The sequence below is a fragment of the Diospyros lotus genome, chromosome 15 (assembly GCF_014633365.1).
Source record: "Diospyros lotus cultivar Yz01 chromosome 15, ASM1463336v1, whole genome shotgun sequence".
In the NCBI taxonomy this organism is placed as follows: domain Eukaryota; kingdom Viridiplantae; phylum Streptophyta; class Magnoliopsida; order Ericales; family Ebenaceae; genus Diospyros; species Diospyros lotus.
This window is the reverse complement of record NC_068352.1, coordinates 5,147,776-5,175,212: the sequence shown is the minus strand read 5'-3', so window position 1 is coordinate 5,175,212 and position 27,437 is coordinate 5,147,776. Positions and strand designations below refer to the sequence as shown.

At 34.9% G+C, this 27,437-nt stretch overlaps 1 protein-coding gene across 2 annotated transcripts; it reads left to right on the top strand.

The window, feature by feature from the left end:
- The first annotated feature begins 118 nt into the window (after positions 1-118).
- On the top strand, positions 119-17,744 carry LOC127792331 (mitochondrial import inner membrane translocase subunit TIM50). Of its 2 annotated transcripts, XM_052322793.1 has the most exons (10): positions 119-472; positions 3,470-3,558; positions 4,199-4,235; positions 10,817-10,878; positions 10,981-11,094; positions 15,086-15,190; positions 15,279-15,377; positions 16,741-16,897; positions 17,003-17,105; positions 17,381-17,740. In XM_052322793.1, exons 1-10 carry the CDS (start codon positions 205-207, stop codon positions 17,424-17,426), a joined length of 1,080 nt encoding a protein of 359 aa, XP_052178753.1. In that variant the 5' UTR covers positions 119-204; the 3' UTR covers positions 17,427-17,740. The 2 variants fall into 2 exon arrangements, with proteins under 2 accessions (XP_052178753.1, XP_052178754.1); XM_052322794.1 differs by lacking the exon at positions 10,981-11,094 and having other exon boundaries at positions 17,381-17,744.
- The last annotated feature ends 9,693 nt before the right edge of the window (positions 17,745-27,437 follow it).

Below are 27,437 nucleotides of genomic sequence, written 5' to 3'. Positions count from 1 at the left end.
AAGCAGTATTTCCGACCAAAATATACCATTTTGTCGCAAGGGCATTTTGGTCAATTAAGACCAAAAGGTACCCCTCTATTGCAACGTTCATTGATCCTCTCTCTCTCTCTCTCTCCCACGCGCACACGCACAGAAGTGAATGACACTCAAAACCTTACTCTCTCTAGAACCGTGTTAAACCCAGACCGAACGAACTGCAGGAAGATGGCACCAATGTCTGCAATTGCTAGGACTCGCCTTTTATCCGTCATCTCCAAGAATAACCGACGATTTTGTCGGGAAACTGCCTCAGATCCTGCAAGAGAACCTATTGTCTCCTCCGCTTCCGTCCTCACCGACCAACCTCCACCTCCCCCTCCCCCTCCGCCGCCGCCCTCCGCCGGTGCCGAGAAGAAACCGTGGAATTTTCTCAAGTACACTCTCATCGCTGCCCTCACTGGAGGTGTTGCCGCAGCTGGCTACGCCTCTTATGGTTCGTTTATTTTTCTTCCTAGAATTTTGTGCATCCCCAAACTTGATCTTTCGATGCTTCTTCGTCTCTTTTTTTTAGTTATCGTCTTTTTTAGTATCTTTTTTTGCAACAAGACCTTGTTATTGGATTTTGAGTTTATGGTACTAATTCGATTTTCTTAATTTTGTTAATTCGCTTTTGCACAATTGTGGACATTCTTGGAGGAAATGAAATAATATTATGGTTTTATCTGTATATTTTGCTGCGGGTTACTGAACCCAAGGGTTTTGACGTCTATCCGTCCATCTTCTCCTTTTCAATCCGACCAAGTAATGATAGTGATACTAACTAATTATAGCTACAATTTATGCATTTTCTTTGAGATAGGGAAAATACAGAATTTACACATATACATTTTTAATGGGTTAACTAATTTTTCAGTTAACCAAATTATTAATGGGATCTTTAAATAAAAAAATATGTTGGACGAGTGGAGAAAGGGAACTTTCATGCCTATTTGTAAGAATAAAGGAATCGTTTGAAGTTGTGAAAGCTGTAAAAGAATCAAGCTAATGAGCCATACTATGAAACTTTGGGAGGGGTGATTGAATGAAGGTTAAGGAGAGAAACAAAGGTCTTTAAGAATCATTTTGGTTTTATGCCTGGTAGGTTAAGAAGGGAAATTATTTATTACTGAAACATATAATGGAAAGGTCCATAAAAAAAAAGAAAAGAAAATATGATATTTATAAACTTAAAAAATGCCTCATGCTTTTGTGGAACGCTTTTGGAAAAAAAGAAGGAAAGAAGACCAAAAAAAGAGTTTTCATTGCTTATATATAGGCAACTAAGAACATGTATTATATATATAAATGTGTGTTAAGACTTGTGGAAGAGACAATGAGGCTTTTCCAATTACAATTGGATCACATCAATGGCTTGCATTGAGCCTTTATTTCTTTGTTCTTGCAATGAATGTACTCCCAAAGCTCATCCAAATAGAAGTGCCTTTGAGTATGTTATTTGCAGATCATATTATATTGGTGGATGAGATAAAAGAAGGTAAATAACAAACTTGAACTATAGAGAAACGGCTTGGAATCTAAATGTTGTTAAATTAAGTAGGTAAAAAACTAACTATGCAAGATGTAAGTTTAGCCAAAATACAAGTATGGATTACATTTTCGTGAGACTTGGAGATCAAATCATCTTAAAAATTATTGATTTCTATATCTTGGACTGGTTGTTGAAAAAGGGGGAGATTATGGAGGATGTTACTCATAGAATTAAGGTAGGATGGTTAAAGTGGAAAAATGCATGTAGCATATTATGCAATTGTAAAAACCTTTCAAAAACTAAAAGTAAGTTTTGTTAGGCAATCTTTGGTGTTCTGGCTTAGAGTGTTGGAAAACTAGGCACCAACAGTGCAAAATATAAGCAGAATTGATATGAGAATGTTATGATGGATATGCAGCCATATAGAAAAAACAAAATAAGAAATAGAATTATAAATAATTTGGTTGAAGTGGCTCCTATTGTAGATAAGATGCAAAAGTTATGACTAAAATAGTTTGAACATGTGAGAATAATGCCAATAGATGTGCTTGTGAAGTGAGTGAATGAAATGGAGGAATAAAATTGGAGTGACTCCTTTTGTGGATAAGATGTAGGATTATGATTAAAATGGTTTAGACATGAGAAAAGAGTCAATAGACCAATAGACGCACTTGTCAAGTGAGCGAATGAAATGGAGGAGGTTTGTAGCAAAAGAGGGAGAGAAAGGCTGAAGAAAACTTGGTGAGAAACCTTTAAACATGGGATACAATATAATGGTATTACGGAGGACATGGCCATGGATATAGATGGCTAGAGGTCTAGAATTCATGTAGCTGACCTTGCCTAGTAGAATTAAGGTTTATTTATTTTTTTAATATTGTTGTACTCTTCAATGTTAAATGTGCAATGCCAACATCAGTTTTGGATTTGTTTTTCATGGTCCAAGAGACCTTTGAAGTTAGATTTGAGATGGCTCTGAACATCACATGTTTTTGTGAGATGTGGTGTGTTTGGAGAAAGAAACAAAAGATTATTTGAAGGTGTTGAGATTTCATTGTATTTTTTGAAGGTAACACTTTTTATTTCCAATTTTTGTAGCTCTCTTATAGGGTTTTCTCCACTAAGGTGTGCTTTCTATGCTGAATTCTTTACTCAGAAAGAAAGAGAGAGAGTTTCTTGATGTTTCTTGTTAGTCCTCTTCTAGTTGTGGCCATGAAAAGTAAGGACATGAAACCTGAGGTTGACTCAATATATTAAAATTGTAATCTTAACCTTTGCTGATTGTTTCCATGTCACATAGGATGGTTGACTAATCAATGCACTGATCACTTTTTGATCTTGGATTTTTGTTTTTATAATCTTGACAACGAAGCTCTTACTCTCACATTCTTGTGAAAATCCTTCAAAAGAAGATTGCCATTTGCATTACATAGAGTAGACGAATCATAGCCCTTTTAAATTTGATAAACATAATAATGTAGGAGGCATTGTGAAATATTTTCAGATATATATGAAGAGTTTTTTTTTTTAATTAGATGATAGTTAGGAAAGCGAGTTGAAGTACTCAAAAAATGAGTATGTTGAATGAAAACAGCTTGCTACAAAATTTCAGTACATTTCATATTTGTGGGCCAAAGGATTGACAGTGACACTGCAAATTGGAGCCTTAAAAATGTAATAGTTATATTTGTTATCTATTCATGTTGTGTTGTATGTGTTGACATTGGATATCATGCCTACACTTGAATGTCTCAATCTTTGTTATCATTGGTTGGTAGTCCAGCTATTGGTTTTTGAGATGGATTGACTGAATAACTCCCAGATGTGAAACGGATGATAGGGATCGAAAACTGATTGAACAAAATAAACCTTGTAGGTGGTTACACATAATGATTTTATCAGAAGTGATATTCTCTGTTTGATCCTCTTTATAAATAAATTGATTTGGCCTCCATTTTGCAGCATATACGCTGGATGAAGTCGATCAGAAGACAAAGGCTTTGCATGCACGTGCAAACTATACCGTAGAGGATGATGCATCTGCTCTTGATGTGTGTAACTTGTCACTTGTTCATTTTATGTTCCAAGTTATTATTGGTGATTGTGTTCCTTTGACATAAAATACATTCCTAGCAAACATTTGTTATCCATCTCCAGATGCATTTGTAACCATGGACAAGAGAGAGATAGGGAGGGAGGAAGGGAAGCTTGGTATGTTGTTATTGTTGTTGTTTCAAATCTTGTTAAAAATAGAAACAACAACATCATACCAAGCCTTAATCCCACTAGGTGGGGTCCGCTACCTGTTAAAAATAGAACTCCTAACAAAATTAATATTCTAATGATTTCCATCAGTGATTATTCTAATGATTTCCGCTACCTGGTTGGTGTCACCCCCACCAAGCCCATTAGCAGAAGCAGAAAGGGAGAGAGAAGAGCAAGAAGAAACTTTGATTATGATGTTTTAATATGCATGCCAATTTTCTAGAAGCTTACATGTTAGTACTCAATACCAGCCCTTGCTTTTAATGCCCTAATTGGACATCTATACTAACTTGACATGTGTTTGTCTATATGACATGTGTATATCTTTTGAATCTTTTCATTGTGATACAACAGATAATGTTGCTTAGTGTTTTTGAAAGGTGATTGATCAGAACGTTAACATGGTATTACCAATCATTCATGCAGAAATTCCAAGCTTTGATCTACTCTGGTGCAATGACTGGTGAGGTCCTTAAACAACTTTTATATTCATAATACTTGTCAAGCATTTAGCTCTTATACTTTTGTGGTAACGTTTATTCCTTTGTGATTTTGCTTTGTTCTCTGATTGATATCCTTCTAGCTTGTCAAAAATAAGTGTTGAGCCGAGCGGAAGACTCTAACCAGATTAAACTAACTTTACAGAATCCGAAAGAGCTTCGGCAGATCAAAAGACCATTCTCACACTTAGGAGATAAAATGAACCGTAAGCAAAAATAGAACGACAATAAACAAGAATGAAAAAAAGGACACAAAAAAATTTACTGTGGTTCACCCAAATGGGCTACGTTCATGTTAAGCTCAATAAAAAAGAGCTCACCACACTATATCGAGTAGGGTTACAAAGATCCGAACATACAAACTGTACATCAAAGGTTCTTCTAAACAAAATAGCCTCACAATCATCAAATATTGATTAGAAGCAAACCTAAGAACCAACGGTTACACCAAGAACAAAGAGATACAAGAACAAAGACACTGATTGCACGAATGAAACCCTTACCGATTGATCTCCCTCTTTTCCCTTTTCTTTTCAGCGATTTTTCTTGTTCTACTTACCATCTCGAGGCACTGTTGCATTTATATGAGTATTGGGTGGCTAAGATTGAACCAGATAAAGGGAGCATCGACGGCCATAACATGATCATAGATCACGATTAACAGAAAGAGGCCAAAGGACAGATAAAGGCGTCGGGCAGAGGGAGGTTGCCTTGATGGTTCCCAAGTGGCCCTCCAATCAGCCGTTCAGAATGGGCAGCTGAGGTTGCCGACTTTGCCCTCCAATCAAGACGACAGCGTTTTGATGCTTCACCCACAACAATCTCCACCTTGATGCATCAAGAGGAGGAGGATCCCAATACCCAAAAGATAATGCAGCATGCTTCAATTTCTTACCATCATAGCTCTTGTCAGCTGAAGGATCAACTGACTTCAATGTACAACAAACTCAAGCAGTGCTTGAACTTAGCTGCAATCAAAGTCTTGGTCCCCATATCAGCTGGATTATCCTCGGTTGAAACCTTTTTAATAATCACAGTTCCACTTGTTACCAGTTCTTGGACAAAGTAATACTTTACCTTAATGTGCTTAGTCCTCTCATGGTATATCGGATTTTTACAGAGGTGGATAACATTTTGACTATCCGAGAACACCGCCACTTTGCTTTGAAGCAAATTGATTTCCCTCAGGAGGCCTTGAAACCATATGACTTCTTTAAAGACATCAGTGATGGCCACGTACTCTGCCTCAGTGGAAGATAATGCAACCAGAGGCTGCAATTGTGACTTCCAACTGATGCAGTTACCTCCCAATGTAAAGAAGTAAGTTGTAGTGGATTACCTGGAGTCTTTATCACCTGCAAAATCTGAATCTACATATCCTACAAGATCAAGATTATCATATCTTCTTTTATAACACAAACCAATGTCAATAGAACCATTTATATATCTAAACAAGTATTTCAAGGCATCCCAATGAGGTTTCCCAGGGTTTGACATGTATCTACTTAGTAAGGAAATTGAATGAGCAAGGTCAAGACTGGTACTAATCATAGAATACATAATGGTTCCTATGGCATTTGCATAAAGTACATTTTCCATCTTAATGATTTCACAATTTGAAGTGGGACATTGAGTTTTTGAAAGCAAGAAATGACCAACTAAAGGAACCGATATAGACTTACAATTATTCATACCAAATCTTTGCACAGCCTTTAACAAGTAATCATGTTGCTGTATTTTTAAACTGAAATTGCTTCTATTTCTTTCTATTTTCATTCTTAGAATTTTCTTAGCATGTCCTAAGTCCTTCATGTCAAATTTCATATTTAACATAGATTTTAATTCATTGATTTTGGACTTGGATTTGCTAATTAACAGAATATCATCTACATATAGCAACAAATAAATATGAATATCAGAAAGGGTAAAATAGAAGCAATTATCATACTGACTCCTAACAAAGCCAATTTCTGAAACAAAATAGTCAAATTTCTTATACCATTGTCCAGGTGACTGTTTTAGGCCATACAATGATTTCTTTAATAAACAAACATGTTGAGGTTTAATTGAGTTAGTATATCCAACAGGCTGAACCATATATATTTGTTCATCCAAGTCACCATGCAGGAAGGCAGTTTTAACATCTAGTTGTTCTAAATCAAAGTGAATAGTAACATCTAGCATTAACCGGATAGTTTTAAACTTGACAACTGGAGAAAATATTTCATTATAATCTATTATCTCTCTTTGGGTAAAACCCTTTGCTAAAAACTTTGCCTTGTATTTAATTGGTTCAGAGGGTGACATACCCTCCTTTAATTTGTACAGCCACTTACATTGGATTAATTTTTGATCCTTTGGTCCGGGAACAAGTTCCCAAGTTCTATTTGCAGCAAGAGATGCCATTTCTTCATCCATGGCTTGCTGCCATTTAACACTGTCTTGAGAGTTGATAGCCTCCTCAAAAGTAAAAGGCTTACTATCCCTCAATTCATACCCAGCAACCAAAGTACAGAACACTAAATCTGAATATGCATATCTAGAGGGTGGTTTCACTGCCCTCTTGCTCCTATCCCTAGCTAGTTGATAGTCATTTAGATCCTGTTGGGGAACACTAGTTTGTTACTCCTCAATTTGTGGGTCATCTGTTTGTTCCTCTTGATCAGAAGTGTGATCAGAGGTATGATTAGTAGGGGATGAAACATCCCCATGGTTTGGTTCAAGGGTGGCTGGAGCACTAGACATGTTATTACCTATAGCTGGTTGCTCCACCTGAATTTGAGTATCCTCTAGAATAGTATGATCATCTAGTTTTTCCTTATCATTAGATTCATCTGTGTTTGTTAGCTTACAAGGGAATTTAGTTTCATTGAATATGACATCTCTACTAATGATTATTCTAACTCCACCTGAATGCCTATCCCATAATCTATATCCCCGAGTACCTTCTTGGTAGCCTATAAACACACACTTTTTGGATCTAGATTCTAACTTTCCTTTAGATTCACGAGGATATGCCTCACAACCAAAAACTCTTTAAGTATTCAAAATTTACTTTCTTACCAGTCCAAAATTCTTTAGGGCATTTAAAGTTTAGCACTGTTGAAGGGCTTCTATTGATTAAGTGAGATGCAGTTGAAAGAGTCTCACCCCAAAAGGATTTAGGCATACCTGAGGTAAAAAGAAGGCACCTAACATTTTCAAGTAGGGTTCTATTCATTCTTTTAGCCACCCCATTTTATTGGGGTGTATTTCTAACAGTCTTATGCCTCAGAATGCCTTGTGAGTTACAGTATGCATCAAATTCTCTATTACAAAATTCCAATCCATTATCTGTTCTTAACACCTTAATCTTCTTATCAATTTGGTTTTCTACTAAAATCTTCCATGTTTTAAATTTTTCTAATGTCTAATCCTTGGTTTTTAGCGAGAATACCCAAACTTTTCTAGTGTAATCATCTACAATGGAAAGGAAATACCTGTGACCACCATGGGAGGGAACCTGGGAAGGTCCCCACAAATCAGCATGCAGGTATTCTAGGCATACCTTCGCCAGGTGAGTCCCTTGATGGAAACTCAACCTGTGTTGCTTGCCCAGAATACATGGCTCACAGAAATCCAAGGATCCGGCAGACACTAGTCCAAGGTAGCCTTGGTTTTTTAGTGCCAGTAGACCTTTCAGGCTCATGTGACCAAGTCTCAAGTGCCATAGATATGTCTCATTAGATTTTATAATGCAAGCAGAATGCATATTAACAGAAGGATAATAGCAACCATTTAAAATATACAAACCATGTTTCTTGGTGCCAGACAGGATTAGATTATCACCTTTAAGAACATGCATGAAACCATTATCTGCTTTATATAAAAAAACCTAACTCATCAAGAGTGCCTAGAGATATTAAGTTTCTCTTTAAGCCTGGTGCATACCTTACATCAGTTAGAATTCTTACTTTGTTATCATGTAGTTTTAAAGGTATATTACCAATTCCTTGTACACTACATGATTGATTATTACCCATATAAATTGTACCAATTTCTTTTTGATTAAAGTTTTGAAACCATTCTCTATTAGGGCACATATGAAAAGAACAATCGGAATCCATTACCCATTCATTTTCAATAGATGAGCTAGAGACAGTAAGAACTTCAGCTAGACAGTTTGAACTACCTGCATTTACATTTGTGTTACCCCCTTGTTTCTGTTTTCTAATAAAATCATAATAATATTTTTTGATGTGTCCCTCTTTTCCATAGTGGTAGCACTTCCATTTTGTTTTTTGTTTTCCCTTCTTATCATTTTTCTTCCCCTTAAACCCTGTTCCACTAGATTGATCACTATTCCCTATGTGATTCTTTTTATCACTTTTAGCTTTCACAAACAGATTATTACCAGATTTCTTTGATGTATTTAATTCAAGTTCTCTTGCTTTAATGCCCGAGATTACAAGATCTAAGCTAGGAACTATACCAGTATAACGTAATGCATGTTTAACAACATCATATTCATCAGGCAGCGAATTTAATAAAATCATTGCCTCACTGGTGTCTCCCAATGCTTGGTCAGTACCTCTTAACAATAGAGCTAATCTAGTAAATTCATCTACATTTTCATCCATTGATTTAGAGATATCCATTTTGAAGTTAAACAACATGTCTTTTAAATATATAAGATTAGGAGCAGTCATAATAGAAAATAGAGAATCAAACTTGTTCTAGAGATCAATAGGGTTAGACATACCATCTACCTTCCATATGACGCTATCACTGAGATGAAGAAATATGAGGTTGTAAGCCTCCTCTCTGATTTCCTCAGTTCGAGCGATCTGGTCTATAGATCATTTCCGATCATCAGGTTCTAGTGCTATCAGCACTTTGTGATGAGAGAGTAAGACTCTCATCTTCTTTTTCCAACTACCGAAGTCTCCTTTCCTGTCAAATATTCCGATTTCAAATCGGGTGGACGCTATCTTCGCTTTGCACGAAGGTAACCTAGACCTCTAGATTAAGATTCTCTCAGCACACACCCACTGACCGAGAATCAAAGAAACCCTACAGCCTTGGTTTACTTTACAGAGCAAAGAACAAAGACACCCAAACATAGAAATCAAATGACCCGGATTCTGAGTCAAACCCTAGAGCACGATTTATGAAACCGAGCTCTGATACCACTGTTGAGTCGAGAGGAAGACTCTAACCAGATTAAACAAACTTTACAAAATCTGAAAGAGGTTCGGCAGATCAAAAGACCATTCTCACACTTATGAGATAAAATGAACCGCAAGCAAAAACAGAATGACAATAAACAGGAATGAAAAAAAGGATACCAAAAAATTTACCGTGGTTCACCCAAATGGCTATGTCCACGTTGAGCTTAGTAAGAAAGAGCTCACTGCACTATATCGAGTAGGGTTACAAAGATCCGAACATACACTGTACATCAAAGTTTCTTCTAAAGAAAATAGCCTCACAATCATCAAATATTGATTAGAAGCAAACCTAAGAACCAACGATTACACCAAGAATAGAGAGATACAAGAACAAAGACACTGATCGCACAAATGAAACCCTTACTGATTGATCTCCCTCTTTTCCCTTTTCTTTTCAGCGATTTTTCTTGTTCTACTTATCATCCTGAGGCACTGTTGCATTTATATGAGTATTGGGTGGCTAAGATTGAACCAAATAAAGGGAGCATCCACAACCATAACATGATCGTAGATCACGATTAACAGAAAGAGGCCAAAGGACAAATAAAGGCGTCGGGCAGAGGGAGGCTACCTTGATGGTTGCCAAGTGGCCCTCCAATCAGCCGTCCAGAATGGGCAGCTGAGGTTGCCGACTTTGCCCTCCAATCAAGACGGCAGCGTTTTGATGCTTCACCCACAACAATAAGCTTAACGGAACTACCTTTCAGATAAGCATTGTATTCTTCTTATTATTTTTCCCTTTTCCTTTTAACATAGCAAATAATGAATTCACTTATTGTATACAGAATTCTAAACTTCTTGTTTTTGTCCTGACAAGAAGTAGACTTAAAAGGTTGTCAAGACATATTCCAAATTTGGAAACAAAATAACTGTTGCTATTAAAATTTTCTTCATTGTTTTTACCTACCAAAGAGGAGGAGGAAGGGGGGGGGGGGGGGGGGGGGGGGGAGGGTATAGTCTTCTTGTCAAATGGTAAATACATCTGTTACTGAAACTTTTTTTCCCCAATTTCTAGCATTTCCTGACTTATTGTCAGGGTTTGAAATCATAACACCCCTGCCACAGGGGAAGGCATGCTTTCTCAAATTCATAGATGATAGGGGGAGCTTCAGACAATTTGCTGGAGCATTGCTAAGTTTTTACAGAAGGGGGTATATGTAGTTGAGACTGATGATGTGGTTGAGGTCGTGAAACATGTCAATGTATCTTTTGGGCCACTGCTTGAAATTTTGGGTGCAGAACTTCCTTTGTTGTTCCTTATCATCATCATAGTTAACATGCTATTATTACTATTAATTGCCATCATAACACAAATTTATTTTCTTGATATTTAGTGCCTGCTAAGTTAGCGGAACTTTACTTAGATCTGAGGAAGCTGGCCGAGGAACAAGTTCGAGTAAGTAGCTTAATTTGTGTTGCATCATTACTATTTTTCTTTGTCTATTCTATTTTTATCTGTTGAATCTTCTCAATGTATTTAAATCTTCATGCATTATAGGGTTATACTGAACCATCTTCAGATAAGCTCCTACCAGATTTGCACCCAATGGAGCAGCATGTTTTCACTCTTGTATTGGACCTAAATGAGACATTAATATATTCTGACTGGAAGGTAAGGCTTTAAGTAGTTCTTTTTTTTCATTTTTAGTGTGTGTACGTGTGTGTAGGTACGTATGTAGAAAATACACCTTTTGGGGGGAATCTTGCCTGTCCAAAAATTGCCAAAGCAGCTGTGTACCCTATAGAAAAGAATGAGCAGGAAACCAGGATTTCCCACTCGAAGTTAAGAAGCAAAGGGAAAATTTCAAAAATTGTACAACAAAAAGGAGAGTTTGTCATCAGTGAAGCCTACAGATAAAAATTGTTGAACTCTTCATTCACAAAATTGAACTCCCCAAATCTTCAAACACTCACCTGTTCCTTTCCTGGAAAATTCACCTCCAAACACAATGGAATAGTCATCTAGGCGTATTTCTCTGTTATCAGCAGCACCTTCTCCTTCACTCCAGAATATATATTCTGTGTCTGTCTTCTAGATGGAATTATCAATGGTTAAAATGGCTCTGAGCTAGTTGTTCATTCAAAGAAAGCAAAATCTGGGAAGGGTACTTGTTTTCTACACCACTTTCTAAAGGAAGTCTGGGGAGCTTTTTCACAAAGTTCACATAAAGGAATAAATAGTAAAGGTCTCCCTTCATGATGGACTCCACACCAATCTGTCCTTCCCTGTCCCGTGAACTACCCTGGAACAAGTTTAAAAAAGTCAATAATGAGTCTACTCCCCAGTCCTGAAAATTCTGCCTAAATTCTATGGACCACACTATTCAACTAGGAGTGATAGCAAATGAATCAACCACTAAGGTATCCTTATTAGAAGCCACCTTATTAAGTCTGGGAAAGAGTTTCTCCTAAGGGCCTTGAAAACAACACCTATCATGCCAAAAACTTATCCTGCCCCCCTACCACACCCTAAAAAATATTAAATTAACCAGACTCATCTGAAACCCACTGATAGCCTTCTATAGGGCTCCCCTTGACAGGACCTGACCGCACGAGTCAGGTCTTAATACTCACTCTTTTCCCAAAGTTGTTGAGACCCCTTCTCACATTTCTAGAGATTGCCAATATCATCTAAAAGAAAGAAAGCCAACCATTGTCTATTGCCTTGCTCCTTTTCTCCTCTGAAAGCTACCTGACCCTTGTCTATAGTTCACACCTTGAAATTAATCTTTTCAACTTCCTATCATTTATTAAAACTGACATAGTTTTCCTCCTAGTTAGTTGTTCCTGTTCATTCTCTTGACTAAGATAAAACTTTCTTAAGAGGTCAAAGGCCTCCAATTTGCTCCCATCTAGAGACAACTTTTTGATCCTTTTTAACTGCCATTCAGATATTTCCCTCTCCTTAGAGGGAAAAAATAGATTAAGCACCCGATTAGCACTTCTGGTTACTCGTATGCCTACGTCCAACAAGGGCTAGAGGTAACGCCAGGGAATCCTCAAGAGCTACCAAATCTCCTTTAGGAAAATCTGCCCGCCTACTAACGAGATTCCCACCCCTAGTGCCACCTCTCAACCCCTCCCTTGACTAACGCTCATCCTCACTGCACTCCCTGGTCAAGGTCTCATCTCAGTCCAAGACTACGAAAATGCTGATTCCTGGCCCCAACTATACCCAGCTTGAAAGGCCCCTCCAATGTTGACTCATCAAAACGAGAATAGAAGGAATTGGAATCATGTAACTCCCCTATACTACTGACCCCCTGAAGGTCAGGGAACCATTTTACCTTATACCTGTGCAGTGTTTGGTTCTCTGGATTAGCTTCTTGGTCCCTTTGTGAGTAAGCTGTCTCTGTTTCAACTGAGCAATTTCCCCCAGAAAGAGCCTCCTGTGTTTCGAGCAACCTCTGAAGCTAAAGGTAAAAGAAAAATTCTGTGTTATGTGTAATCCCCTTTTCAAGAATGTTGCAATTTACACCTCCTGCCAGCTCTTATGCTTTTAGACTGCCGCCTGCTCCAAAATCTCTTTGAGAGCACCTGCCATTTTCTTTTTCTGGCACAGAAACTGAGAGCAAACGCATTCTTCACTGCCTGTTGAATAATAAAACCAGGAGAGCTGGGTTCAGCCCTTTCTGAGTCCCCTTGATTTCCCTTTTATATTTTTGACCCATGGGCTTTTAAAAAGGGCCAGGTGTTTCCCCTTCTGAGTTCTGGCCCTTGGACTTTATGAAAAGGCTTTGTTGTGGCATATGTGAATTCCCATTTACTGTTCGCTAGCTTTTCTCCAAGTGTGGGGTTCAAGGCCTTGGGATTAGGGGGACCGAGTTTTCCCCAGGATGCATTGCTGTCCAGAGCCCCAGATCCAGCTCACAGAGCACCCAACACAGTACTTTTAAAACCTGTCTGACCCTTGTCTGTCTGTCCTCTGATCGCTGCTGCAACTCTGATCTTCAGCTGCCCCATCTATGCTGCTGACCTGTTCTTCCCTGACCAGCCTTTACAAGTCTCAAGGCATCCAATCAAACCTTGCCCTATCACATTCAGCGTGTCTAGGCTATGCTCACTGGAATCTGTGGAGCCTTTGTCTTCACCAACCATGGCAGGCCAGGCTGCCTGTCTTTGTTGCCTTTGACCAGTGACTTCTGCTCCCTAATCTTATGCCCTTTGCCCTCTGTCAGGCCCACAATTCAACCCAGATTTGCATTTCAAATCTCCACTCATGGAGGACCACCTAAATGTAGGAATTTAATAAACTCTACTCTAGGCATAAATTTATTCTGTTTCCTAACAGGTCATTTATTTCTTTCATTTTAGTTACTTCCTTTTTCTAAATAGGTTTTGTTGGAAGCCTGTATGACTCAGTGTTTGTTGGGACAGCTTTGATTATTGAATTGGAAAACATATTTGAGTTTTGTGTTATTGGGTTCTTTTCTTTTGGTCTGGTTTTGTTTCTGGTTCTACATCAACAATTCCCCAGCTTTCGCTTTGATTGAGGCTAGAATGGACTTCATTGGTGCCCATCTGAATGGTCCTTGAACAACACCTTATCCAGGCCCAAGAAGCCCCCATGTCTGTTTCCTATTGCTCGAAAGCCTCTATCCTCCATAGATAGATGGCTGCTAGCCTCAGAACCCTAATGTCCATACCACATTTTCATCATCATTGTTAGGGCTTCGTCCTCCAGTGGGTGACCATCATATAGCTTCATCAGATGATTCTGAAACTAAAAGGCTCAACCCTATTTTCCCCATTCTGCAGAAAGGTGAAGAGATAAAAAGCTTCACAAGGATCCCACATGCCCTCTCCAGTAGGGGCTCACAGCATCTAGCAGCAGCAGATCTGATCTTGTTTGCATTTGGACACCAACCCCCAACTTTCTATTAGTGAGTGACCAAGAAAGATTTTCTCCATCCCCACCCCCATCAAAGACCCTCAGCTTTAACTCTGGTCATGGTGTCACCTTGGCTATTTGTAGATAGGAATCTGGCTCCTAAAATGACAATGCGGTAGTATGTGAAGCCAAAACTAATCCATCCTCCAGCAACCGCTATATATCTTACCAACCAACAACCCCCTGCCCCCTGGGTGGCGGTTTCTCATGGCGTCAACCCATTGGCGGCATATCTTCAGAGCTGAAAGCATCCCTTGTACCCAGCTTCCAGTTAGTGGATTACACTTTGTCATGTATTATGCGTATCTGCAATAGTTCATTGGTTGACACCTCCATAGAACGTCTCACCCTCTTTCTTCTTTCAATCTCAATAAAACGTCCCTCAAACTCCAGCAAATCAAAAGGCTATCACTCTATCTGCAAAATCGTTCTCTCCTTCTCAGTGTGGTATATTTTGTATTGTTAACAATACTGCAGTTTAAATCTGCACTTTCATTGCATGGCATTGTAACATTCAGTTCTTACTGTTTTTAATAATCATCAGACATGTCTATGAAAGAGGTAAAATGGAATGCTGGATCATAAAGGCTCATTTCTTTAACTTCTTGCCTATGCCAAGTTGAAAGTGGTTTAGCATGAAGGATTTTATTTTCACCATCTTCATGCTCTCTCTCTCTCTCTCTCTCTCTCTCATTTGGAAAACTGTGCACAGCGTGACAGAGGCTGGCGAACATTCAAAAGACCTGGAGTTGATGCCTTTTTGGAACATCTAGCCCAATTTTATGAAATTGTAGTGTACTCTGACCAGCTGAATATGGTAATTGAATTTTTCGTCACTGGATTGTTTTACTGTTTTCTTTTTTACTGAACTGCGTCTTAAGTGACTATCTGCCTTCATGGAACAGTATGTTGATCCGGTTGTTGACAGATTGGACCCAAAGCACTGCATACGGTATAGACTATCTAGGAGTGCAACTAGATATCAGGATGGGAAGCATTACAGAGTAAGTAAATAATTTTGCTAACATATTGCATGCACAGTTATTCTATATCTTACGTGCTTTCCCTTTTCCATTTGATGAGATTAAGCTACCACTCCAAATTCTGTATCTGTGATTGCACCCGTACAGTTCCAATAAACAGTATTACTCTCATGTCTCTCTTTATGTGTATTTTCAAAAAAATAAGTAAATAAAAAGGAAAGAAAAAGAAATGCACACACATGCTCAAAACAAGCAAAACAGAAACATAGAATCTTTCATTATAAGTATAGCATTTTTCTATCTATGAGAAACTTGAAGGTCATCTTTAACTTGTCCGTTGGGCTCAAACTCAAGATGTGAGCTTTTGGTAGATTATGCACCAGGTATGACCTGCTGTATACTATGGATTTTAGCATGAATGGATCAAGTTCTCCCGAATGTGCATGGCTGTTTATCAGACTGAATTATTAGTTTTCTGTTTGTTGCCCATGGGGGATACATTGAACTCTGTTCTAGTTCCATACTCTTGGTTTTATAATCCATATTATGGAGCATATTTTTCTTAGTAACCCAATTAGCCTGGGCATTTCTCAGGAATTGCGCTTGGAATAATTGGAGCTGACAAAGAAGAAATTGGGAAGAAAGAATGTATAATTAGAAAATAAATACACAGGAGGATTTTTGTTTATTTTTTTTAGAATATAATTTGCCATTAGTATGGAATTTCAGAAACTAACCTGTTTTGTCTTCTGTAATATATGTATAAAGTGAAAAATTATATTTTGTACAGTAACACCTGTAACAATATAAAAGTGTATTAAGATAGGAGGTTGGGTCTGTGCCTATCTTTTGATACCCTGTAGGATCAATAACCAGTACATTCCAGTAACTGTATGAATTTGCTACATTTGTTCACTCCATATTAGCATTTGCTTTTAACTCAATTTACCGTATCTGGCATGTATTGACACTCTTTAATACATGACCAGTTCATTTAAATTTTGCTCTTGTACGTCCTATATAACCACATCCTAAGTAACAATCTTTTTAAGCCTATTCATTAACTACTGGATGTTTAGTGATTTTAGGTTTTGTATAGGTGAGTAAAACATTAGGATGGTATTTCTAGCTTTAGACACCTTTGCGGCTAGAAGGTGTATGATCTGTGCCTAGAATGAGCTTTCTCTTGCTTTAGACGCCTTGGAAGTGGATTTGTCTGTGGGGTTGTATAGCAAATGAATCATCTAATGCATATGAGGTTGAGAACAGATACATTTACTAGGGGAAGGATTTTAGGATTTATGTCTTGTATAAGCAAGCACCCCTTCCGTGTTGCTATGCTATGAAATTAAGAATGTTAATAAGATGTAGAACTTGCTGACAGGATCTCTCAAAGCTGAATCGAGATCCAGCTAAGATTCTTTATGTGAGTGGTCACGCGCTAGAAAGTAGTCTGCAGCCAGAAAACTCCGTACCAATTAAACCATGGACGCTTGAAGCAGATGACACAGCACTTCTGGACCTTATTCCATTTCTGGAATGTAAGTATCCTGCCTCTAGAATCAAGATTGTTCTTTTTTATTGAATACACTGGCTAAGCTCATATTCAAGCTTAGGACTTATTAGCTTTGTTCTTTTGAGTTCAGATGTTGCTAAACATAGGCCTGCGGACATTAGACCTGTGCTGGCTTCATATCAGGGGCGTGATATTTCTAAAGAGTTCATTGAGGGCTCTAAAGAGCACCAAAAGTAAAACTTTCCCTGAGTTTTGTTTTTTATGTACTAAATTTAGATGCTGCTGCAAAGCATGCCCTTATCACTGAAAGTATTAAATACAGTCTCAAGTGATAATCTCATTACCGTCTTCCCTTCCCAGTATGATTACGTTGGTGATGCGTAATTTATTGCACATTTATTTTAACCCTATCTCGAGCATTCCTTCATTATGCCACTGTGTTAAATTCGAGCATATAATAGCCAATTGCATTATTTCTGACACTGTAAGTTGAACTCTAACGATGCAGGCGAATGCAAGAACAGAAGCAGCACGGTCGTTTCTGGAGGCGATGATTCGAGGTAAAAGAACAGATAAATACAGACAAAATAACTGTAAGCCAATTTTGAGTAGGTATTTTCAAGTGGAATGAGAATAGTCTCTACATGTGTCCCCAGCAATTGTTCTTCTGGTTGGCCCCAACAGCATAACCTTATGCTTCCCTGTGATCTTTACTTAGTGATGAAAACTTTAGCATTTTTGCTAGATAACATGATAGCTTGCATTCTTTCTCTTCATTTTGGTCCCACAACATGATACATAACTTACTTGCCTTCTTTTCCCCATCATCCTTGTGAATCATCATCTTCTTATTCTGTCTAAATTAAATTTACTACTGCTATAGTGTTGTTGACGACTACTACTGAGGGCAAGTTGTCGAGTAGTTGTGACTATACGGCCATTAGTTGTGTATTTATTATATTTTATATTTAATAATCAAATAATTTTATTAACTGACAATAAATATATCATGTTTTTATTAAAAAAACAGATACTAATTATAAGGCTTATTATCACAGCATAGGTCCAGCGGTCAGATGAGCAATATTTTGGTGTCAATCTGGTGGGTTGCGAGTTTGATCATCGTGTTGTGCAAAGACTAAAGACCCAACTTGTGATTTATCTTTTCTGACATAATTGAGGGTATGAGTATCAGGGGTTGTGTAAAGGCGGTCATCTCAAGAAGTATTGATTTGGTGTGTAAATAAGCGAAAATGTAGTGTTATCAAGTTAGCAAAATATAAATTTTTAGGTTTTTTCTTTTTTATAATATTTTTTCATGTACTAAAAGATGTAGAAAAAAAAACCACCAAAGTAGTTGAAACGATAATAATTGATTCAAATTATTAGACTAATAAATTTTTGTAGTTATCAAGTTAGCGCCCCTTGGAAGGTCTTTGACCCCTTCATCTCGAGCTTAAGTGACATAGAGTAAAACGACTTGATTGTGTATAATTATGAATATAAATAAAAAGTTAAAATATAATGTACTTTTAAAATTAATTTCTCATATAATATAAAAAAGTCACGAAATAAGAGTTTCGTAGATCAAACAATATAGCTTGAGAGATTTTTTAGTGAAGATCTTACTTACTCTTACTATCTTTTCAATCTCTTTTCTCCCTTCCTTCTTTCTCCTCCCCTCTAAAAGAAAAATAAAATTAGGACGTATATATATTTTTAGAAATTTAGGCTGCGTTTTTTTTGCTGTTTTTAAGTTATTTTTAATTTTTAATTTTTTAAAATAATGAAAACGCGTTCTTTTTACTGTTTTTAAAAATATATTTTTGAAAATAAAAAAAATTATAAAGAAAACTCAAAACAACAAAAAAAAATTGTTTTGAGTATTTTCATCTAAAACAAATTTAAAACTCAAAACACATTTATTTATTTATTTATATTTTATTATTATAATAAAAAAAATATTACAAAATTCATTAATTTTAAAATGTAGATATTTTTTTTAATAATTTATAAACATTAAATATTTTTAATTTACTGAATAATTAAATTTATTGAATAAAATATTATTAAAAAATTATTTTCAAAATTTAAAAAAGAGAACGTATTTTTAATTTTTTAAAAATAAATTATCAAAATAAAAAACTAAAAATGAATTTAAAATTCAAAATTAAAAATTAAAAAGTAAAGAGAACGCAGTTTTAGTTTTTCTATATTATGTGTGTACATATCCTTCTGCCTACCCTATTAACCAATTCTTTAATTAATTAAATCATTCTCTAATTTTACACATATATTTACACATTTATGTATTCAATTTAATTTGGGTAAATTATATGAAACCTCTCTTGTACTTAGGGTCATGTGTAACTTACTCCCTGTACTTTTGATTGTATCAAAAAAAACTCCTGCACTTTCAAAATGTTACAATCAGCTCTAATTTGTTATTATTTTACATAATTTCATGCAATTTATAGGTTGATTAATGCAAAATTTTGTATTTTTTTGATATATTGAAATTATATATGTAGAATTATGTATTTTGTATGTAGATTATTGTACAAAATTATGTAAAAAAAAAACAAATTATGGCTGATTGCAATATTTTAAAAGTGCAAGATTTTTTTGATACAATAAAAAACACAGGGGGTAAGTTGCACATGACCCTAAGTACATGGGAATTTCATATAATTTACCCATTTAATTTCACACCCACTTGCTCGAATCTTACTAACAATTCCAATTTTTTCCAAATTAAATTCAAACTTATTTCCCTAAACCTCCAAATACTTTAAAAATATCTGGGGTGCTATGAGGGAAGTCCAGGACCACACAGCTTGGCAACCTCTTGGTAAGGTTTCATACATACTGATTGATTGGTCTTTACCCACTTCCCTGAAGATTCTTTTAATGTTCCATGTCAACTTGCTCAAGCCTTTATCATGTAGACTTAGGAGACGCCGAGAGGTCCATCTCACAACAGCCGCGTTCGATTGTGACCACATTCTTTGATCAGGAGGTTGACATAACCAAGTGGAGTGTGCTAACAAATAGAGTTCTTAATCTGGTGGAACGGATCCCTACCACGGAGGCTAGCTAGCTGGCTACAATAGAAATCGATGCAATGGAGGCTTTGCCATTTTTTCTTGGTGCGGGGAGAGTAAAAGTTCGATTGAACTTGTCGATTTAAGGTTTACTCAAATTAATCAAATTGAATTGACTGAACATGTCGGTTCAGTTTGATTCAGTTAATTTTTTTAAAAAGTTTAGTTTTCGATTTTTGGTTTGATTTTTTTGGTTGAAATAATCGAATTAATTAAATTTATCGAACTTTAAAATGATGTAGTTTTGATGTTTATAAAACGATGTCGTTTTCTTCGATTTTGTATATTTTCTATCAATTACTTGGATTTTCTACGTTTTTTCGATTTATATGTTTTGAGTTTGATTTTTTTTATTATTAATTTATTCGATTATCGAATTGATCGTTTGCACACCTCTATCCTAAGCAATGAAAGGCTCCACCACTCAAGTAATATACGATGATGATAAGGAATTTTGGGAGGATCCAACTAATACGAACATGTTAAGGTTGTGAATGCCCCCCTCTCAAGGGTATGACTAAGAATGTTGTAGGGATGCAAACTCCAAGACACATGAAGGTGACTAGGCTGATGGCATGTCACGATTAGATATGATCCTTAAAAGATAAAATCACATGATAAGACATGATTGGTGGGCGTTACCTGGAAGGACGGAGCATAAATTCTAGAAGATTTATGACTTAGGATTTAGAGTTATTTTATTGCTTAAAGATATAGATAGAGGGAGTTGAATATATAAATTGTACCTTTATAGTTAAGGATAGGAAAGACATTATTGTCTTTTATACATAAGCTAAAAGGCTATAAATAAGTAAAATCTCATCAATTATAATTCATTCTATACATTGTCGATTCTTTTATTGGGTCATGTGATGTGCATGTGACGCCCCATTTTCTTGGGCGCGTTATAACTTGGGACAATAATTTTTTACAATACTACTAAAACTAAATCATATTATTGTTCTTATTCATCCTAAAATTTTCATATATTTTCTCGAAAGAGAATTATCATAAACATTAAATGCGGAAATTAGAATCGAACCTAACATCTTAACATTAATCATAAATCAGTTCTTATATTATCATTAACCATATGGTTATGCATCATTATTTCTCAAAACATTTAGAATTCGAAATAGCAAAACTTAAATACATGAGCTACATATCATACATTCAATTCATCGTGCACTTTGCTAAGTGCCATTTCATGCCTAAACCATCCTCGTATCTGCTATAATCTCCATCTGGAACATTTGAATATTCTAGGGGAAAAGACCAAGTTAAATGATGAATCATTTAAATAAGAGAACAATAAATATATTTCGTGCATAAATGTAAAATACAACATGTCTTTTTCCATTTCCTTTTAGTTTGAGCCGACCGTACTTTATTGCTACTCCCAATTTTCACAGCTTCCTTACTAGGTCGAGGTGTATGGGTGCACCCTTGGTAGAGCATCGGTCTCGGCCCGTACTCTCAAACCCTTATGCGATGCATGATCAATAATATTATCGTGTTCATATGCATATCTTATCATCAATACATGTAAATGCAATCTATATGAACATATTCATATCAAGACATGGCAACATGATAAAACTATTTACATAAAATTGGGTTTTGGGAAAATCACTTACAAACCAAGCATTTTCATAAAACTAAATATAGTTGGGAAGTACCACTTATCTTGCAAAAAGATAATTTTGCCCTTAACATAATTTTGCCTTAAATTCATGTCAGACTTCCAATCGTACTCAATTATGAATCTTGACGTACCCTGGGTATCATGATTAGTTAAGAAAATCAGATTTCTAATTTTCTCTAATTTTCTCATTTTCTCCCATTTCCTCCTATTATTTCCTCAAGATTTTGAAATAAATATTTTTTCATAAAATTTTCTCAATTTCTCTTCACAATAATTCCTAAAACAATATTCCTAAGTGCCAGAAATTTTCTCATAATTTTCAGAATCCATGTTCTATTTATTCTCATTTTCTCTTTGATTTTCAAGCATCTATTACCTAAAACAAAAATCCATAATAAATACCAATCATGCATTTCTCTTCCAATTTCATTACCAAAAATTCTAAAATATCATTATCATATTTCTGAATTTTTTGAAGAAATTTTCGAAAATAACTCACCTTCCCACGAAGCGATTCGGTATTCTTTTATACTGCGATAAAACCGCAATTTGCATATCCAATGCTGCCTTCTACCACAAATTTTCACACGAACTACTAAATTCAACCTATAAGATTTTTTTAGAAATTTTTTGATATTTCTCTCTCTCTCTCTCTCTATATATATATATATATATATTTTTTTTCTCTTTTTCAAATCTCTCTCTCTCTCAAATCTTTCTTTCAACATTTCTCTTTCTAATTTAAATCTTGAAAGCTTTCAAGTTTTCTCTATTTATAGGAGGTTGAATTAAGCTTAGCATAATTGTAGTGACCTATTATCTTTAATTATTTTGTTACATTTATTAATTATTTTCCACTAAATCTCACTCATAATCTTTAATTATTTGTCTACACATTACTTTGTTTCCCACATTTCTTAATTATTTCACCCATTATCTTTGATTATTTGTCTACACCCTACTTTGTCTCCCACATTTCTCAATTATTTCACTCATTATCTTTAATTATTTTGTCACATTTGCTAATTATTTTTTATTAAATCTCACACATAATCTTTAATTATTTGTCCACACCCTATTTTGTCTCTCACATTTCTTAATTATTTCACCTATTATCTTTGATTATTTGTCTACACCCTACTTTGTCTCCCACATTTTTCAATTATTTTACCCATTATCTTTAATTATTTTGTCACATTTCTTATTTATTTCCCATTAAATCTCATCCATAATATTTAATTATTTATCCACACCCTACTTTGTCTCCCACATTACTCAATTATTTCACCTATTATCTTTAATTATTTTGTTACCTTAATTATTTTTCACTAAATTTTCTTTCAAATAGATTATTCTTTTATTTAATTCATTAATTTTAATCCTACTAACTCTAAACCCATTTACTTAGCCTAGTCTATTAACTTTAAACCTATTTACTTAGCATTTTTTTTTTCAACTTAGCCCACTAACTCTAAGCCCATTAATTTTTTTCAATTATAATCTCTAATTGATGTCAAAAATAATATAAAAAATTAATTATTATTATTCTCAAAATATTAAGATATTACAATACAACTCTAAGCTAACTTAGCCATCACTTAGGACTGGCTTAAGGGGTTGGGGCCCTAGACCATTATTAATTTAGGGTTTCTTTCAAAAATAATAATATTTTTTTTATTTTAAATTTATTTTATAATTATTTCTTTCTCTTTTTTCAATTGTCAATTAAAAGGAAAAAAAAATTGAACAATTTTCTTTTTAGGTAGGAAGAGGGTTGGTCCCCCCCCCCCCCCCCCCCCCCCCCCCCCCAAGATCCCTAGACATAAATCATAATCGAGTGAGTGATTATGAGCTCAGAGCAGGCAACAAAGGCTCGAGTCCCATAATTATGACACAAGACAATGTAGTTGCAAGTCAAAGAGTGGACGCTCAAGCTATTTCATCCAAACTCATTATTTCTTAAAAATTGCACTATTGATGACACATATTATAAATTTATTTATTTTTTGTTAAATTCAAAAATTAAACCTCCACACAATTTAAACTAATAAATTAATGAAATTTAAATTAATAAATATAAGAGTAAATTGTAACAAAAAAAAGAGGAGTAAATATAGTATTTAAATTTTAAATTATCCAAATACATTGGTCAAGGTCTTCGTCTTGTTCGCCCATATGATACGCTGCATGGAGACAGCCTATCAATTCGCTCAACATCAATATTTATTTTTATTGTACGACCAATATTTAATTTTTTTCTTTTTATTTTGTAGATTTTGACAATTTTATTATTTTTTAATAAAAAATCCCTTCTTTATCATATTTTTGAAATTATTTTTTAAGATATTAAGTTTCTTGCCCTTAGAATTTTGGACCTGTAAACAACTACTAATAAAATCTATAATACATGAAAATATGTCACGAGTATCGTTTCGACGTTTTTAAAATATTTAAATTTATAAAATAATAAAAAATTTAAAAAAATATTTTTAAACTATTTTTATAATTTTAAAAACGTTTCGGACTTACGAAAAATATGAGTTAAAAGATAAAAAATAAAAATAAAAATTTCAAGAAAATATAAATTAATAAATAAATATATATATATATATATATATTTAGGCTTTATATTGTACAGAGATGTTGGTTAGGGTCTTCCTCGCGTTGCTCCGTCAATGGTAATATGCACTGAAGTTGACAACCATAGACCCCGTCAAGGCTTCATTTTTTGTGTCTCTACATTAATATTTATTGAAAGAATTTTTATTATACTACAATAATTACTTTTAAAATATTTTTTTAATGGTAACTGCACAAGAGTGTTTGTTTTGAGTTTTTAGTTTCATTTATAGATATTAAGACTAATAGGTAGAGCAGTGTTTGCGTCTTCTGAAGTTGTTTGTTTCTAATATCTAAGTAAAGATCTTGGAGGTCAATTGATGCATTCTTGATAGGTCATAGTTTAGAGGGTTCCTCAAAGACTGTATCTCTAGGATTTGGGAGAACTTCCTAGGATATCCGAAAAGACCCTCAAAAGGATCTTCCAAAGACTATTTTGTCAAGAATGTTTCCAGAGCCTCCCTTCTTGAGCTTCTTCTTTTTAAGCTAGTCTTTGGCAAGCATCACCGAACGTCTTCTTTGCTTTCTCTTAAGCATTCATCTTCTTCATTTCCCGCTTTAACTAAGATTTGGTCTTCACAGGAAGGAAATCAGATCTCGAAGTCTCAGTCTTATAAAAGGAAGCATTCGTCATCTCTGCATGATTCGTCTGCCCCTACCTTCAACATCCATATCTGAATCAAGCATATGCCTCACCTCTATGTTTGAATGCTTCAACACTTGAACCTTCTCACTCTTATTTGAATGCTCTATTAATAGTTTGTTCTCTATCTTTGGCCTTCATATTCACCTCATATTTATACAAGTATCTTCAGTCAACTAGCTGTTACACAAAGGGGTGTGGAACATTTTTTAAATTCAAAAATCTCTTCAACTTTTCCAGCTTGCAACTGGAACATTTCAGCATTTGTTGCGATCTTGGCTAACAAGTATATCAAAAAAATAATTTTGTGCAAAATAAAATCAACCTGATAATAAGATCAATCATAAGCTTTTCAAATACAAAAAGGTAAGTCAGAGAATCAAATCAAAGAATCTACAAAAGCAAAGTCAAAAGCATATTTTCTCAAAAAGAGATTTAACTTTTTGCCTTGGTAAATCAAGCCATGATTTTGAGGTACAGGATAAAAGCATATAGTAAAAATGTATAATTGACATAAAACAAAAGGAGATAAAAATCAATGTACATACAGAAACGATCATTGAATTTTAGTCGACTAAAGTTTCCACTTTGGTCGACCTAAGTCGTCTAGTAGGTTAATGCCTAACATCGGTTGAAGGTCTAATTGACCTAAGTTAAGAACCCAACTTTTTGGTCTACCAGTAGCCAAAACCATAACTTTAGTTGAAGGCTAGATCGACCTAAGACATGAGGCTAAACTCTCTAGCCAACTTCAGTCGATCGAAACTAAATTTCAATCAACCTAAATGACATAAGAGAAGATTCAAACATTCTGCCTTGTTTTAGTCGACTTAGACTAGAATCTCAGTTGATCTCAGATACATAAACACAAAAAAAATAAGATTTTTACTTCACAAGAGGCTAATAAAATACATTGATATCATAAGAATATTTTTGTTATCATGAAAATCATATTTATTTACCCTTGAGCTTAATAGTTTATAATTTTATAAATATATTATTTAACATAAATTTATCAAACTTTAAATTTGTTGATTCATTAGGTGTTTTGATTTAATGAGAAAGAAAAATAATAATTTTGGTTCAAATATGATGATTAAAACCATTTGAGGTACTGTTAAGATTGATAAGATTTTAATCGAGTATTGTTTACAAAATAATCGAGAATGTAATAAATCAGTAAAGCCTTCAAGTTAAAGTCAATCAAGTAAGCCATATGTTTAACAGTAATGCTTAGTGTACTTTCAAATTAATCGATTACATATATAAGAATAATCGAGTAAAGATAAAATATACTTCACTAACTAAATCCATATACTTGATTGTGATATGCAATTTTTTGTCATCTTAAAATTGATTAAGGCATTTTTATAATCGAGTAATAATCGTTTATACTTGAGTGAATCTTCTTTGTAATCGAGTAATCTTTAGTTAAAGTTTATGAGCATCTTTTTACTCTAGTAAAGTATTTTTTGTAATTGAGAAATGTTCTTTTTATATTTGAGTAGATATCTTTTGTAATTGAGTAACATAGGCTGAATTTTAAAAAAGGCATTTGGTTGTGGCTGAGCTAAGTGTTAAAAGCCAACTTATATCGGTTGTAGCTAAGCATATTTAAAAGCTACATGGTAAAGGTAAAAGATTGTGTTTGCCAAAATTCTTGGTGAAAAACTGAGATAGTGGATTAGCCTTTAAAGATGAACCACTCTAAATCTTTTGTGCTGGAGTTTTACATTCTTATTTCACTTCAGTTCTTGTAAGTTTTTTTTTTAAGAGTGAAAAAGGGTTGAAACTAACATATTTCAACAAAATTATTATAATAATATAATTAAATTAAATATATTTAAAATGATTATATATATTAATTTAATCATTTAACATAATATAATATATGTATATATAGTAAAACAAAATAACAAATTAGGTTTAACTAAACACTATTTAAATAATTGTCTAAATTAAAACCCTAAAAAGTGAAGCAGATTAAAGATTGAAGATTAAAAAAGGAAAAAAGCCTAAAGAAAAAAGTTGTTGTCACCACCATTGTTGCTATAAGCCTCCATTTGAGTCTAAACCATTGTTAGTTGTTGCCTTTTGCCACTATCGCACACCATTGCACGTCGTCTTTCCCTCTTCTATCATTGTTTGTTGTGCACTATCTTTGCTTGTCATCACCGTACATACCTCTTTTGTACTATTGTCACCAATTGCCACTTCCTACCGCTATTGCTGCTTGCTACTGCACACAACTTGTATTTGCTTGCAACTTTCTGTAACCGTCTCTCTGAAGTATTGTCCACTATCGCCGCCCACTGTTGCACACCTTCCTCTCTGCCACCCAATGGCTAGCTTGAGCTCAAGTTCAAGTTTGTGTCAAGCTCGAGCCCAAGCTCAGCTCATCAACCTTTTGACAAGTCAAGCCCCAGCTGAGATTTAAGGCTCGAGCCAAGTTTAAGCTTAGAAATTTGCTCATCAAGCTGAGCCTGAACCAGGTGAAATTCAACTCGACTCGATTGCAATTCTACTAAAAATAAGGGATGATAATACCTATTAT